General features: G+C 44.3%; 1 protein-coding gene across 1 annotated transcript in view; it reads left to right on the top strand.

Annotated features, from left to right (window-relative positions):
• The window catches only part of LOC109881724 (netrin receptor DCC-like), a 351830-nt gene that overhangs the window by 34458 nt on the left and 300154 nt on the right, over positions 1-17218 (top strand). The window contains 1 exon segment of the mRNA XM_031802667.1: positions 2338-2625. Within this exon segment, the coding sequence (XP_031658527.1) occupies positions 2338-2625 (288 nt within the window).

The raw sequence follows: 17218 nt of genomic DNA, 5'->3' as shown, positions 1-17218 counted from the left end.
TGTGTAGGTCCAGGGGGGAGGGTCCTGCAGGTCTTGGAGGGTGTCTCGCTGGTCTGGGTGGGGTGTCTGTTGATCTGTTGCTCCTGTGTGAAGTGTTGGGGATACGTTTGAGAGCGATGTCCTTTAGGGTCCGGGCAAAGGTGGGCACTGCTGCCTTGTAGAGGTGGACCTGGTTATAGAGGCTGTTCAAGTCCAGGGTGGGGTGGTGGGCCAGGAAAACATTTGGTTTTGAGGCATTCTATACGGGAAATACTTGCGATTACCCGCTGTATGGTAACAGGGTGGAAGTCTTTTCGTGGTAGCAGGGTGGAGATAACCACTTGTGCATTGGGGAAAGTAGAAGAAGCCTTTTCAATCACTCCCTTCAGTGCTGTGGCCACCCTTTCCTGCTGTGCTCTCAGGTCGTTTGTGCCTGTGTGTATTATTATGTGGCTAGGTGAGCCTAGTTGGTCCTCAGACAGAAGTTCTAGGGCGCGCTGGGTGTTTGGACACCAGTGTTTAGACACACTGTGTTTGGGATTTTTTAAAATCTTTATATATATTTCCCATTTGAGTCCATAAGCAACAGACCAATCTGTGTCTTGTGTTTGATCTCAGTGGGTGTGGGGGGGTTGTCAGAAGGGCTATCAGGGTGGCTGACAGGGGGGTGCTCAGAGGGGGTGAGAGCCGCTGGGTTTGGGGTTTTTCTTTTGTCTGTTCTGCTGTGATGTCGGCTCTATGGTCAGGGTCTGGTGTGGACTGTTCTGCTGTGGTGTCGAGACTTTTGTCGGGTGCTGAGGTGGGCTGTTCTGCTGGCTTCTCTGTGGGGGTGGCCACCTCTCTAGTGGGTTGTTCTCTGTCACACGCCATCCCCCTCACCCTCTCCGCCATCTCCCTCACCCTCTCCTCCAGCAGTCTGATCCTCTCCTCTAGTGCTCTGTTCTGCTCCTGCTCCTGCTCTTTCTCCTGTTGAAGTTGTCTCACCACTGTCCAGAGTGCAGATATGTCTCTCTCCACCTCCAGCTCTCCAGGTCTGGTTAAGGGGGTGTTGTTGTGCTGGACTGTTGTCTGGGTCTGTGCTGACTGGAGTGTAATCACCTGCTGTTCCAGCTCCACCTGCCTTACCTCCAGCTGGGTGAATTTATCTTTCATTTCTATGAGGGAGTAGTAATCTGTGCTGGGAGGTTGACTCGCCGCTGGGGGTTGCTTATCTGTGGGGTTACATAATGAAGAGGTCTGGTCTGATCCGCTCGGGGTGGGGGTATCTTTATCAAGGGAGAGCTTCTCCTGCTGGGCTGATTCTTTAAATTAGGTGAAAGTCCAGCTGAAACTGTTTGGGGTTACCCTGTACCATTACTGTTCCGGACTCATAGAGGCTTATATTAGCTGTCTAGTATCCTGAGTTTCCACCCCTCGTCACCCCCCCCCTCTCTTAACAAGGGGTAGTGTGCTAATATAGCACTGTGCCGTGCCAAGGGTTGGTCTGTGTGGAAGATGAGGTTGCTGATGTTCCCATTTTTATAATAGTCAGCAAAAAGTGTCTCTTGATTTTCCATAAGGAGCTTAATTTTGTAATCTTTTCTTGCCTTATCATTCTTTACATGCAAAGGGTACTGTATTTTAATTACCTCTGAACAGCGGGAGGCAGCTTCTAAGGCCTCTCCATTTGGTTGGAGTAGACTGTTTGACTCTCCTGCCATTGTTGGGCTAATGGGCTTTGACACCTCTCACTTGACACGTCAGTGCTAGTTGAAGCCGTATCAAGCTTGGCAGAATTATGTTAGCATTTAGTCCTTATAAGGTAATGTTGTGTATTTTTCTTCTTGGCTTTTGGAAATATAATATAGTTTCAGACTAAACATTACTCACTCAGTTCCGAGTTGGGTGGTGTTTTCAGGTTTCTGTTGTTTTCCAGAGCATTTGCTGTATAGAATAATAATCCTTGGTTGTTGTGAACCTTCCAGGTGATTCCGTAATTCCGTCCAAAATCAGGTTGTAGGTTTTAAGTTTTGATTTGAAGTGGGGGTTATGTTGTAGAGGGTAGAATCCAGTATGTGTTCCTGACAAAAAAAATCCAAGTTTATCTAACTCTAAATCTATATTTTTTTAAAGAAAATGCTGAAAAATGCAGGAGCTCATCTAATCGTGACCTCTCTCTCTCTCTCTCTCTGTCTCTCTCTGTCTCTCTCTCTTCTCAGTGTCATCTAAACCACTCTCTCTCTCTCTCCCACCAGGTCCGTTGAAGCTGGTCCCTACAGAGTCCGTGACTAAACCACTGTCTCTCTCTCTCCCACCAGGTCTGTTGAAGCTGGTCCCTACAGAGTCCGTGACCTAACCACTGTCTCTCTCTCCCTTCAGGTCCGTTGAAGCTCGTGGTCCCTACAGAGTCAGTGTCCTCCTACCTGGGTGACACGGCCCTGCTACGCTGTGAGGTGACTGGTGATCCCATGCCCGTGGTACGCTGGCAGAAGAACAGAGAGGACCTGCCCCTCACCTTGACACCAGAGAGCAGGGTGGTGGTACTGCCCTCTGGCTCGCTCCAGGTTAGCAAAGTCCAGCCACCAGACTCTGCCACCTACCGCTGCCTGGCAGACAACCCTGGCAGCGCCCGCACCGGCAGCGACGCAGACCTACGCGTGTTGCCAGGTAGGCTACAATAGCTAACTCCTCTTGGCAGAGATATTCTACCGCCAACAAGATTTTGTTCTGGGTTCGGAGACTAACTCCTATAGTATATGACTGTAAGGTGGGAGTGGGACACTGGGTATAATTGTAATGCAGTGAAATATCATTCATGATGAATTCCTGCTTTGTCCAATGAGTACATCATGTTCTACTCACAGCGACCTCACAGGAAGACTTGGGTGCTTGCAAGCATTTCACGATACATGTTTTACCTCAGTCACTATAGCAGATGTTTTGTTTGATTTACCTTTTGTTTTGACAGAGACCAAGGTCTCTTTCACAGATGACCCTGTATCAAACATAAATATATAGATACTGTATATATATATATATATATATATATCAATATAAACACATCAATATTCACATCAATATAAACACATGAATATTCACATCAATATAAACACATGAATATTCACATCAATATAAATACATGAACATAATCATCAATAAACTAAAAGCAAAACACAGTCATAGAAAACATTCACATTCCGGAGTGAAAAGGTCCTCAATCAGCCTTGGACTGTCCTAGAGGCACCAATCCATCCCATTTAGAGAGCCTTGGACTGTCCTAGAGGCACCAATCAATCCCATTTAGAGAGCCTTGGACTGTCCTAGAGGCACCAATCCATCCCATTTAGAGAGCCTTGGACTGTCCTAGAGGCACCAATCCATCCCATTTAGAGAGCCTTGGACTGTCCTAGAGGCACCAATCAATCCCATTTAGAGAGCCTTGGACTGTCCTAGAGGCACCAATCCATCCCATTTAGAGAGCCTTGGACTGTCCTAGAGGCACCAATCCATCCCATTTAGAGAGCCTTGGACTGTCCTAGAGGCACCAATCAATCCCATTTAGAGAGCCTTGGACTGTCCTAGAGGCACCAATCCATCCCATTTAGAGAGCATTGGACTGTCCTAGAGGCACCAATCAATCCCATTTAGAGAGCCTTGGACTGTCCTAGAGGCACCAATCAATCCCATTTAGAGAGCCTTGGACTGTCCTAGAGGCACCAATCTATCCCATTTAGAGAGCCTTGGACTGTCCTAGAGGCACCAATCAATCCCATTTAGAGAGCCTTGGACTGTCTTAGAGGCACCAATCAATCCCATTTAGAGAGCCTTGGACTGTCCTAGAGGCACCAATCAATCCCATTTAGAGAGCCTTGGACTGTCCTAGAGGCACCAATCCATCCCATTTAGAGAGCCTTAGACTGTCCTAGAGGCACCAATCAATCCCATTTAGAGAGCCTTGGACTGTCCTAGAGGCACCAATCAATCCCATTTAGAGAGCCTTGGACTGTCCTAGAGGCACCAATCCATCCCATTTAGAGAGCCTTAGACTGTCCTAGAGGCACCAATCAATCCCATTTAGAGAGCCTTGGACTGTCCTAGAGGCACCAATCCATCCCATTTAGAGAGCCTGGGACTGTCTTAGGCACCAATCAATCCCATTTAGAGAGCCTGGGACTGTCTTAGAGGCACCAATCCATCCCATTTAGAGAGCCTTGGACTGTCCTAGAGGCACCAATCCATCCCATTTAGAGAGCCTGGGACTGTCTTAGGCACCAATCCATCCCATTTAGAGAGCCTTGGACTGTCCTAGAGGCACCCATCCATCCCATTTAGAGAACCTGGGACTGTCTTAGAGGCACCAATTCATCCCATTTAGAGAGCCTTGGACTGTCCTAGAGGCACCAATCAATCCCATTTAGAGAGCCTTGGACTGTCCTAGAGGCACCCATCCATCCCATTTAGAGAGCCTTGGACTGTCCTAGAGGCACCAATCCATCCCATTTAGAGAGCCTTGGACTATCTTAGAGGCACCAATTCATCCCATTTAGAGAGCCTTGGACTGTCCTAGAGGCACCAATCTATCCCATTTAGAGAGCCTTGGACTGTCCTAGAGGCACCAATCCATCCCATTGAGAGAGCCTTGGAGATTATTCTACCAGTAAGGTGCCACAAATCTAACCGCAGATGTACCTAACTGGTTGGAGATGGAAGGTATCTCCAGAGTTAGCCATCTCTCAACCGGGTCTGGTATCTCTGTCCTGTGACCTCCAGCAGGATGAATATCCCTGATGTTGTCAGGATGTCGTGTAATTTGATTACTACAGCAGATCCTAGATTTAACTTTAAATTCATGTACTATAGTTCAAATGTACTCCTGTCTTATCATTTAAAGTGCTTTGTGGTCTGTACAGTTCAGGTCTCTGAGGAGAAGACATTGATCGATGAACGGATTGGATAGATCACATCATCTCTCCCACTGTATGTGACCTTTACAGTCAGAGACACACCATCATTAAGAGAGAATAAAGAGCTCATCCGTTGAACTTGTTTGTCCCCCACTACTCACGATTGAGTGGACCATTCTATGTAGTTCCTCACAGGAGAGCAGACGTTGATCTCACAACAGAATGGAGCAGACGGACATTCAGTACATATTTATTCTGTTAACCCTGAGTCTCCTGATGTAGTGTCGGAGACTGTTAACCCGGAGTCTCCTGATGTAGTGTAGGAGACTGTTAACCCTGAGTCTCCTGATGTAGTGTCGGAGACTGTTAACCCGGAGTCTCCTGATGTAGTGTCGGAGACTGTTAACCCTGAGTCTCCTGATGTAGTGTAGGAGACTGTTACTGAGTCTCCTGATGTAGTGTCGGAGACTGTTAACCCTGAGTCTCCTGATGTAGTGTAGGAGACTGTTAACCCTGAGTCTCCTGATGTAGTGTCGGAGACTGTTAACCCTGAGTCTCCTGATGTAGTGTCGGAGACTGTTAACCCTGAGTCTCCTGATGTAGTGTAGGAGACTGTTAACCCTGAGTCTCCTGATGTAGTGTCGGAGACTGTTAACCCTGAGTCTCCTGATGTAGTGTAGGAGACTGTTAACCCTGAGTCTCCTGATGTAGTGTCGGAGACTGTTAACCCGGAGTCTCCTGATGTAGTGTCAGAGACTGTTAACCCTGAGTCTCCTGATGTAGTGTAGGAGACTGTTACTGAGTCTCCTGATGTAGTGTCGGAGACTGTTAACCCTGAGTCTCCTGATGTAGTGTAGGAGACTGTTAACCCTGAGTCTCCTGATGTAGTGTAGGTGAAGTGGGCTCAGCAGGTAACGGTGACATCGGTTTGCACAACCAGTTCCAATTGTAAGGTAGTGATCGTAGCGTTGTTACCGTTGCCATGGTGATCACGTTGTAACGACCCCAGGAAGTAACATCTACAGTAACAGTAGGTGTTGCCAGGAAACTCTCAGTGATCAAGTGCAAGAATCAATAGCATTCCAAGCTACTGTGTGATTAGACTCGACTCAAATAAACATGGACGAGCTAAAAACAATTCAAAACCAAAATAAAACAATTATACCAAATGTTCCTTTTATAGAGCTACTATTGATCAGGGAAATGGCCTGTTCCTTTTATAGAGCTACTATTGATCAGGGAAATGGCTGTTCCTTTTATAGAGCTACTATTGATCAGGGAAATGGCTGTTCCTTTTATAGAGCTACTATTGATCAGGGAAATGGCTGTTCCTTTTATAGAGCACTACTATTGATCAGGGAAATGGCTGTTCCTTTTACAGAGCTACTATTGATCAGGGAAATAGGATTGGGATTCAGAGATCATGTCCACCTCACAGTCTACTTTGATAGTTAAACTTTTAATCAATTAATATTTTTTTTTTCCTTATCAGAGGTGGACGGGATCAAAAGAGATTGAGTGAATATCCTGTGTTGTCCTGAACTCCCTCGAACTCATTAATGTGGGATATGAAATACACACCGTTTAGGACTGTGCATCCTAAACGGCACTCTGTATAGTGCACGGGACTCCATAAGGCTCTGTTACAAAAGTAGTGCACTATATATGGAATAAGGGGCCCATTTGGGACGCTCCTCTCTCATTGTGAATGCTAACACTCTCCAGCTGTAGGGTTGGTAATGCGCTGACAGCTGTCTCTGTGCCCGGTGTAGACCTGCCTGATTTGACACCCGTGTCTACGAATTTATTAAACAGGCAATCTGGGATTGGCCATTCATCTTTTGGACTTCTAAATGAATGATATAGCCATTGATTCTAGATGAATATATATATATATTTATATACAGTGGGGCAAAAAAAGTATTTAGTATTTAGTCAGCCACCAATTGTGCATGTTCTCTCACTTAAAAAGATAAGAGAGGCCTGTAGTTTTCATCATAGCTACACTTCAACTATGACAGACAAAATGAGGGAAAAAAATCCAGAAAATCACATTGTAGGATTTTTAATGAATTTATTTTCAAATTATGGTGGAAAATAAGTATTTGGTCACCTACAAACAAGCACGATTTCTGGCTCTCACAGACCTGTAACTTCTTCTTTAAGAGGCTCCTCTGTCCTCCACTCGTTACCTGTATTAATATGTATTAATATATACATGTATATATAGTTCAACTGTCATACCCCACCGGTACTCAGAATATAAGATTGTTTAAACAAACACTGTAAGGCCTAAAAACCTTCCACACATCCATAGCTCTGTCTATGAATTTGAGTTTACATTTCTCCAGCTCATTTCTCTCTCAGTGGCCGGCTGGGCTGACCACTGTGTCGCTTGGTTCGTTTGAATCCCAGACTGCCCCTTTAAACCATCAGAATGTGCGTTCCTCTCCTGCTGCTTCCATCCACCCCGGCCCCTCAACGTCCTAATGAGATATTTAAGCAATAAGGCCAGAGGAGGTGTGATATTGTAACGGCTGTCGTGGGTTGAAGAAGGTGAAGAGAGAGACATAAAAAAGGAACTAAGGTCAGGAAGTGACAGATATACAGTATGGCCATTATACCCCAACTAACTTTTTTCCCAGTCAAATCCTGAAGAAGAAGAAGAAGAGACCTAGCCAACTGACCACACTGTGATGTCATCATTTAGAAAGCAACACACCTGTCTATATAAGGTCTCACAGTTGACAGTGGATGTCAGAGAATAATCTATACCTTGAAGTCCTAGGAACTGTCCGGAGATCTCCAAGATATAATTTTTGTGTTGAGGCGTATATCTGGGGATGGGTATAAAACCATTTCTAGAGGGTTGAACGTTTCCAAGCGGACATGACAGCATGCCTGGAGTTGGAAAAAAGGCAGTGAAAGACTCAGATCTTAAGGGAAAATATTATGTGGTCTGATGAGAGTCCTATATTTAATTATTTGGCCTGAATTCAAAACCAGGCACAGCTCATCAACAGACTAACACCATCCCTACCGTGAAGCACGGTGGTGGCAGCATCCTACTATGGGGATGCTTTTCAGCAGCAGGAACTGGAGACTGGTAAGAGGGAACAATGACTGGAGCGAAATACAGGCAAATGTGAACCTCCTTCAGACGACAAACGCAAACGACCTTAGACTGGGGACGAAGATTTACGTTCCAACAGGACAATGACCCCAAGCATACAGCCAAAGCAACGCAGGAATGGCTTCAGAACCAGAATGTCAACGTTCTTGAGATGCCCAACCAAAGCCCAGACTTAAATCCCATTGACAATCTGTGGAAAGACTTGAAGATTGCTGTTCACCACTGCTCCTCATCTAACTCAACAGATCTTGACCAAATCTGCAACGAAGAATAGGAAAACGTTCCCAAATCCAAATGTGCAAAGCTGATACGAACATACTCAAGATGACTCAAAGCTGATCCAGACACACCCAAGACGACTCAAAGCTGATACAGACACACCCAAGACGACGCAAAGCTGATACAGACACACCCAAGATGACTCAAAGCTGATCCAGACATACCCAAGACGACTCAAAGCTGATATAGACATACCCAAGACGACTCAAAGCTGATATAGACATACCCAAGACGACTCAAAGCTGATACAGACGACTCAAAGCTGTGATCGCTGCCAAAGGTACTTCTACAAAGTATTGATTCAGGGGTTTGAATACGTATAATATAATTAGATATTTATTTATTTCATTTTCAATACATTTGCAAAAATCATATTTTCACTTTGTTCTTTTTGGGTGTATTGTGTGTAGATGGGTTAGGAAAGAGAATACATGTAATGCATTTTGAATTCAGGCTGTTACACAACAACATGTGGGACAAGTCAAGGGGGATACATCTGTTCTGTGTAAATGGCTGTAGGCAGGTTAGAGGATTAAGGTTAGAATTAGGCTGTAGGCAGGTTAGAGGATTACGTTTAGAATTAGGCTGTAGGCAGGTTAGTCTCCACTCCCGAGAGACATAGGCTATACGCCTGTATGTCATTAGGCAATCACATGTTATTACAACTTGTGAAAGTAACCACACACACACACACACACACACACATACACATACACATACACATACACACACACACACACATGTACAACTAACCTTGTGGGACAAAAATAATATTTTCCCTAACCCTAACCTGTACCCTTACCCTAACCTTAACCCAGATTGTCAACCCTAACCTTAACACAATAACCTAACCTTAACTCTAACTTTAACCCGAAAACCCAACCTTAACCATTAAACTAATCTTAGCTCCTAACCATAAACCTAATTATAGCCCTAATTCTAATTCTAACCTTAACCCTAAACCTAATTCTAACCCTAAACCTAATTCTAATCCTAAACCTAATTCTAACCCTAACACTAATTCTAACCTTAACCTCTAGCGACGAGCAATCCCGTAACCGGAGCGTAATCAATGACGAGACTCTTAGTTAGATAGCAAATGTTCATTTTTTCCAAAAATATTATTTGTGTAGACAAAATAGCTCCGTTTTGTTCATCACGTTTGGCTAAGAAAAAGACCGGAAAATTCAGTCCAAATTAGCTCCATAATATCGACAGAAACATGGCAAACGTTGTTTAGAATCAATCCTCAAGGTGTTTTTCACATATCTATTCGATAATCTATCAGTGGTGGCAGTTGGCTTCTCATCAGAAGCAAACGGAAAAATACTGCAGCTGGAGATTACGCAATAATTGCGACGGAGGACACCAAGCGACCACCTGGTAGATGTAGTCTCTATGGTCAATCTTCCAATGATATGCCTACAAATACGTCACAATGCTGTCGACACCTTGGGGAAGCGACAGAAAGCCTAAGCTCATTCGTGGCCCATTCACAGCCATATAAGGAGTCATTGGCTTGAGGCGGTTTCAAAAAATGCGGCACTTCCTGATTGGACTTTTATCTGGGTTTCGCCTGTAACATCAGTTCTGTGGCACTCACAGACAATATCTTTGCAGTTTTGGAAACGTCAGTGTTTTCTTTCCAAAGCTGTCAATTATATGCATAGTCGAGCATCTTTTCGTGACAAAATATCTTGTTTAAAACGGGAACGTTTTTCATCCAAAAATTAAAATAGCGCCCCCTATATCCAATAAGTTAATCCTAAACCTAATTCTAACCTTAATCCCAAACCTAATTCTAACCTTAATCCTAAACCTAATTCTAACCTTAATCCTAAACCTAATTCTAACCTTATCCCTAAACCTAATTCTAACCTTAATCCTAAACCTAATTCTAACCTTAATCCTAAACCTAATTCTAACCTTATCCCTAAACCTAATTCTAACCTTAATCCTAAACCTAATTCTAACCTTAATCCTAAACCTAATTCTAACCTTAATCCTAAACCTAATTCTAACCTTAATCCTAAACCTAATTCTAACCCTAAAACTTATTCTAACCTTATCCCTAAACCTAATTCTAACCTTAATCCTAAACCTAATTCTAACCTTAATCCTAAACCTAATTCTAACCTTAATCCTAAACCTAATTCTAACCTTAATCCTAAACCTAATTCTAACCCTAAAACTTATTCTAACCTTATCCCTAAACCTAATTCTAACCCTAAAACTTACTCTAACCCTAAACCTAATTCTAACCCTAAAACTAATTCTAACCCTAAAACTTATTCTAACCCTAAACCTAATTCTAACCTTAATCCTAAACCTAATTCTAACCTTAATCCTAAACCTAATTCTAACCCTAAAACTTATTCTAACCTTATCCCTAAACCTAATTCTAACCTTAATCCTAAACCTAATTCTAACCTTAATCCTAAACCTAATTCTAACCCTAAACCTAATTCTAACCTTATCCCTAAACCTAATTCTAACCTTAATCCTAAACCTAATTCTAACCTTAATCCTAAACCTAATTCTAACCCTAAACCTAATTCTAACCTTAATCCTAAACCTCATTCTAACCCTAACACTAATTCTAACCTTAACCCTAAACCCCCTAGATACAGCATTTGACCTTGTGGGGACTAACAACATGTCCCCCAGCTGGTCAAATTGTTGTTTGTTTACTGTTCTTGTAGGGACTTCTGGTCCAAGTATAGTTAAACACATTCACATGTAGCTCCCTCTCTGGATGTGTCTGCCTAAAGAACCAAGCTTGGGGTTATGGAGGGTCAACCCATTTCAGTTCTATCTGATAGTAAAATTCTCTGGAGCCCTCAACCCTCAGTCTACCTGACACACACACACACACACACACACACACACACACACACACACACACACACACATACACACCCTCCGTATCCCTGACTGGCTGTCTGTCAGATAAACCATTGTTTAGCTATATGGTTATATCTGCCTGCGCTTTGTGTTGTTAGGGAAATAAAACCAGGCTTGGATCTAAATTGCTGGTATTGAAGTGAGAAAACAATAATGTTTAAGGAATCCCCCAGTGTAGGGGTCAGTCAGGTGTGACTGTCTGAACGGAGTAACGTTTGCAGGTTAGGTTGATTGGGGCGGCAGGTAGCCTAGTGGTTAGAGTGTTGGACAAGTAATCGAAAGTTTGCAAGATCGAATCCCTGAGCTGACAAGGTAAAAAATCTGTCGTTCTGCCCCTGAACAAGGCAGTTAACCCACTGTTCCTAGGCCGTCATTGTAAATAAGAATTTGTTCTTAACTGACTTGCCTAGATAAATAAAGGTAAAATCAAGCCTCTGTTGAGACTGAACTGAAGTATAAGGTAGCTGAAACAGAGAATTGTGGGTAAAGGCGCACCACAGGGAAGTGTGTTGTTCGATTGTTTTTGCCATTATGGTCCATCAGGGTATGCAACAGGGATGTGTTGTTGTTGCCTCTTTAAAATGGCATTTGCCCTCAGCAGCAACTAGTCTAACCACAGAGCTTGTTAGGAGAAGGACTAGTTTAACCACAGAGCTTGTTAGGATATGAGAACAACACTAACAAAAATAACATTGAAGGAAAAGCAGATAGCAGAAGGAACATTTCGATAAGGAACAGACGAAGATAACAAAAATACATTTTTAGTGAACATTTATTGTGGGTTTCTTCTGGCCACACAATTATAATGTTTAAGTAAACAACGCCTGAGGAAATACTGGCATCGGGATAAAAAAATAAATAATAATAATAATTAATAAAATAAATAAAATTGTTTGAGCCTTTTGTCAAAATGGTTTGAAATAGGAACTCATTCATCCACTGATAACCACTCGTTTAACACAGCCCAGAGCCACTGTCTTACCCAGTTTGGAACCAGTGTTTTAACACAGCCCAAGCCACGGTCTTACCCAGTTTGGAACCAGTGTTTTAACACAGCCCAAAGCCACTGTCTTACCCAGTTTGGAACCAGTGTTTTAACACAGCCCAAGCCACGGTCTTACCCAGTTTGGAACCAGTGTTTTAACACAGCCCAAAGCCACTGTCTTACCCAGTTTGGAACCAGTGTTTTAACACAGCCCAAAGCCACTGTCTTACCCAGTTTGGAACCAGTGTTTTAACACAGCCCAAAGCCACTGTCTTACCCAGTTTGGAACCAGTGTTTTAACACAGCCCAAAGCCACGGTCTTACCCAGTTTGGAACCAGTGTTTTAACACAGCCCAAAGCCACGGTCTTACCCAGTTTGGTACCACTCGTTTAACACAGCCCAAAGCCACGGTCTTACCCAGTTTGGAACCAGTGTTTTAACACAGCCCAAAGCCACGGTCTTACCCAGTTTGGAACCAGTGTTTTAACACAGCCCAAAGCCACTGTCTTACCCAGTTTGGAACCAGTGTTTTAACACAGCCCAAAGCCATGGTCTTACCCAGTTTGGTACCAGTGTTTTAACACAGCCCAAAGCCACTGTCTTACCCAGTTTGGAACCAGTGTTTTAACACAGCCCAAAGCCACTGTCTTACCCAGTTTGGAACCAGTGTTTTAACACAGCGCAAAGCCACGGTCTTACCCAGTTTGGAACCAGTGTTTTAACACAGCCCAAAGCCACTGTCTTACCCAGTTTGGAACCAGTGTTTTAACACAGCCCAAAGCCACGGTCTTACCCAGTTTGGTACCAGTGTTTTAACACAGCCCAAAGCCACAGTCTTACCCAGTTTGGAACCAGTGTTTTAACACAGCCCAAAGCCACTGTCTTACCCAGTTTGGAACCAGTGTTTTAACACAGCCCAAAGCCACGGTCTTACCCAGTTTGGAACCAGTGTTTTAACACAGCCCAAAGCCACTGTCTTACCCAGTTTGGAACCAGTGTTTTAACACAGCCCAAAGCCACGGTCTTACCCAGTTTGGAACCAGTGTTTTAACACAGCCCAAAGCCACTGTCTTACCCAGTTTGGAACCAGTGTTTTAACACAGCCCAAAGCCACTGTCTTACCCAGTTTGGAACCAGTGTTTTAACACAGCCCAAAGCCACAGTCTTGCCCAGTTTGGAACCAGTGTTTTAACACAGCCCAAAGCCACTGTCTTACCCAGTTTGGTACCACTCGTTTAACACAGCCCAAAGCCACTGTCGTGCCCAGTTTGGAACCAGTGTTTTAACACAGCCCAAAGCCACTGTCTTAACCAGTTTGGTACCACTCGTTTAACACAGCCCAAATCCACTGTCTTACCCAGTTTGGTACCAGTGTTTTAACACAGCCCAAAGCCACGGTCTTACCCAGTTTGGAACCAGTGTTTTAACACAGCCCAAGCCACGGTCTTACCCAGTTTGGAACCAGTGTTTTAACACAGCCCAAAGCCACTGTCTTACACAGTTTGGTACCAGTGATTTAACACAGCCCAAAGCCACGGTCTTACCCAGTTTGGAACCACTGTTTTAACACAGCCCAAAGCCACGGTCTTACCCAGTTTGGAACCAGTGTTTTAACACAGCCCAAAGCCACTGTCTTACCCAGTTTGGAACCAGTGTTTTAACACAGCCCAAAGCCATGGTCTTACCCAGTTTGGTACCAGTGTTTTAACACAGCCCAAAGCCACGGTCTTACCCAGTTTGGAACCAGTGTTTTAACACAGCCCAAAGCCACTGTCTTACCCAGTTTGGTACCAGTGTTTTAACACAGCCCAAAGCCACTGTCTTACCCAGTTTGGTACCAGTGTTTTAACACAGCCCAAAGCCACTGTCTTACCCAGTTTGGTACCAGTGTTTTAACACAGCCCAAAGCCACTGTCTTACCCAGTTTGGCACCAGTGTTTTAACACAGCCCAAAGCCACTGTCTTACCCAGTTTGGTACCACTGTTTTAACACAGCCCAAAGCCACTGTCTTACCCAGTTTGGGACCAGTGTTTTAACACAGCCCAAAGCCACTGTCTTACCCAGTTTGGTACCAGTGTTTTAACACAGCCCAAAGCCACTGTCTTACCCAGTTTGGAACCAGTGTTTTAACACAGCCCAAAGCCATGGTCTTACCCAGTTTGGTACCAGTGTTTTAACACAGCCCAAAGCCACGGTCTTACCCAGTTTGGAACCAGTGTTTTAACACAGCCCAAAGCCACTGTCTTACCCAGTTTGGAACCAGTGTTTTAACACAGCCCAAAGCCACGGTCTTACCCAGTTTGGAACCAGTGTTTTAACACAGCCCAAAGCCACTGTCTTACCCAGTTAGGAACCAGTGTTTTAACACAGCCCAAAGCCACGGTCTTACCCAGTTTGGTACCAGTGTTTTAACACAGCCCAAAGCCACAGTCTTACCCAGTTTGGAACCAGTGTTTTAACACAGCCCAAAGCCACTGTCTTACCCAGTTTGGAACCAGTGTTTTAACACAGCCCAAAGCCACGGTCTTACCCAGTTTGGTACCAGTGTTTTAACACAGCCCAAAGCCACAGTCTTACCCAGTTTGGAACCAGTGTTTTAACACAGCCCAAAGCCACTGTCTTACCCAGTTTGGAACCAGTGTTTTAACACAGCCCAAAGCCACGGTCTTACCCAGTTTGGAACCAGTGTTTTAACACAGCCCAAAGCCACTGTCTTACCCAGTTTGGAACCAGTGTTTTAACACAGCCCAAAGCCACTGTCTTACCCAGTTTGGAACCAGTGTTTTAACACAGCCCAAAGCCACGGTCTTACCCAGTTTGGTACCAGTGTTTTAACACAGCCCAAAGCCACAGTCTTACCCAGTTTGGAACCAGTGTTTTAACACAGCCCAAAGCCACTGTCTTACCCAGTTTGGAACCAGTGTTTTAACACAGCCCAAAGCCACGGTCTTACCCAGTTTGGAACCAGTGTTTTAACACAGCCCAAAGCCACTGTCTTACCCAGTTTGGAACCAGTGTTTTAACACAGCCCAAAGCCACTGTCTTACCCAGTTTGGAACCAGTGTTTTAACACAGCCCAAAGCCACAGTCTTGCCCAGTTTGGAACCAGTGTTTTAACACAGCCCAAAGCCACTGTCTTACCCAGTTTGGTACCACTCGTTTAACACAGCCCAAAGCCACTGTCGTACCCAGTTTGGAACCAGTGTTTTAACACAGCCCAAAGCCACTGTCTTAACCAGTTTGGTACCACTCGTTTAACACAGCCCAAATCCACTGTCTTACCCAGTTTGCTACCAGTGTTTTAACACAGCCCAAAGCCACGGTCTTACCCAGTTTGGAACCAGTGTTTTAACACAGCCCAAGCCACGGTCTTACCCAGTTTGGAACCAGTGTTTTAACACAGCCCAAAGCCACTGTCTTACACAGTTTGGTACCAGTGATTTAACACAGCCCAAAGCCACGGTCTTACCCAGTTTGGAACCACTGTTTTAACACAGCCCAAAGCCACGGTCTTACCCAGTTTGGAACCAGTGTTTTAACACAGCCCAAAGCCACTGTCTTACCCAGTTTGGAACCAGTGTTTTAACACAGCCCAAAGCCACTGTCTTACCCAGTTTGGTACCACTCGTTTAACACAGCCCAAAGCCACTGTCGTACCCAGTTTGGAACCAGTGTTTTAACACAGCCCAAAGCCACTGTCTTAACCAGTTTGGTACCACTCGTTTAACACAGCCCAAAGCCACTGTCTTACCCAGTTTGGAACCAGTGTTTTAACACAGCCCAAAGCCACTGTCTTACACAGTTTGGTACCAGTGATTTAACACAGCCCAAAGCCACGGTCTTACCCAGTTTGGAACCACTGTTTTAACACAGCCCAAAGCCACGGTCTTACCCAGTTTGGAACCAGTGTTTTAACACAGCCCAAAGCCACTGTCTTACCCAGTTTGGAACCAGTGTTTTAACACAGCCCAAAGCCATGGTCTTACCCAGTTTGGTACCAGTGTTTTAACACAGCCCAAAGCCACGGTCTTACCCAGTTTGGAACCAGTGTTTTAACACAGCCCAAAGCCACGGTCTTACCCAGTTTGGTACCAGTGTTTTAACACAGCCCAAAGCCACTGTCTTACCCAGTTTGGAACCAGTGTTTTAACACAGCCCAAAGCCACTGTCTTACCCAGTTTGGAACCAGTGTTTTAACACAGCCCAAAGCCACTGTCTTACCCAGTTTGGTACCACTCGTTTAACACAGCCCAAAGCCACTGTCGTACCCAGTTTGGAACCAGTGTTTTAACACAGCCCAAAGCCACTGTCTTAACCAGTTTGGTACCACTCGTTTAACACAGCCCAAAGCCACTGTCTTACCCAGTTTGGAACCAGTGTTTTAACACAGCCCAAAGCCACTGTCTTACCCAGTTTGGTACCAGTGTTTTAACACAGCCCAAAGCCACTGTCTTACCCAGTTTGATACCACTCGTTTAACACAGCCCAAAGCAACTATCTTACCCAGTTTGGTACCAGTGTTTTAACACAGCCCAAAGCCACTGTCTTACCCAGTTTGGTACCACTCGTTTAACACAGCCCAAAGCCACTGTCTTACCCAGTTTGGAACCAGTGTTTTAACACAGCCCAAAGCCTCGTCCCTGTGTCAGTAAAAAGCTGATGTAACCACTCAAATGTATAGACAGAGCTATGGATACAAGGACTGACCATCCATGGTATCAAAATTATACTTGTAACCATATTATGAGACTATATAGTTTTTGTTTACATCTACTTTGCCTAAAGTCCAAAAGTCCCAACTACAGATTAACTCTTTAACCCTTGTGTGGTGTCCATGTTTTGGTCTGATGGACCCAAAACATTATAGGGTTTTTAAAACCAACACATCCATTACAATTTGCATAAAAACAAGTAATACTTATATGTTGACTTATATCAATTACAAGCAATATAGACACTAATATTTTCCATTTACCTCTTCTAGATCACATTTATCAAGAAAAGTGCTATTCCTTTTTAGGGGGGGATAAAATGCCCAACCGTCTATTATAAT

This window comes from Oncorhynchus kisutch, linkage group LG23 (assembly GCF_002021735.2).
Source record: "Oncorhynchus kisutch isolate 150728-3 linkage group LG23, Okis_V2, whole genome shotgun sequence".
Taxonomy (NCBI): domain Eukaryota; kingdom Metazoa; phylum Chordata; class Actinopteri; order Salmoniformes; family Salmonidae; genus Oncorhynchus; species Oncorhynchus kisutch.
Note: the sequence above shows the minus strand (reverse complement) of the source record. Positions and strands in the feature narration are given on the sequence as shown.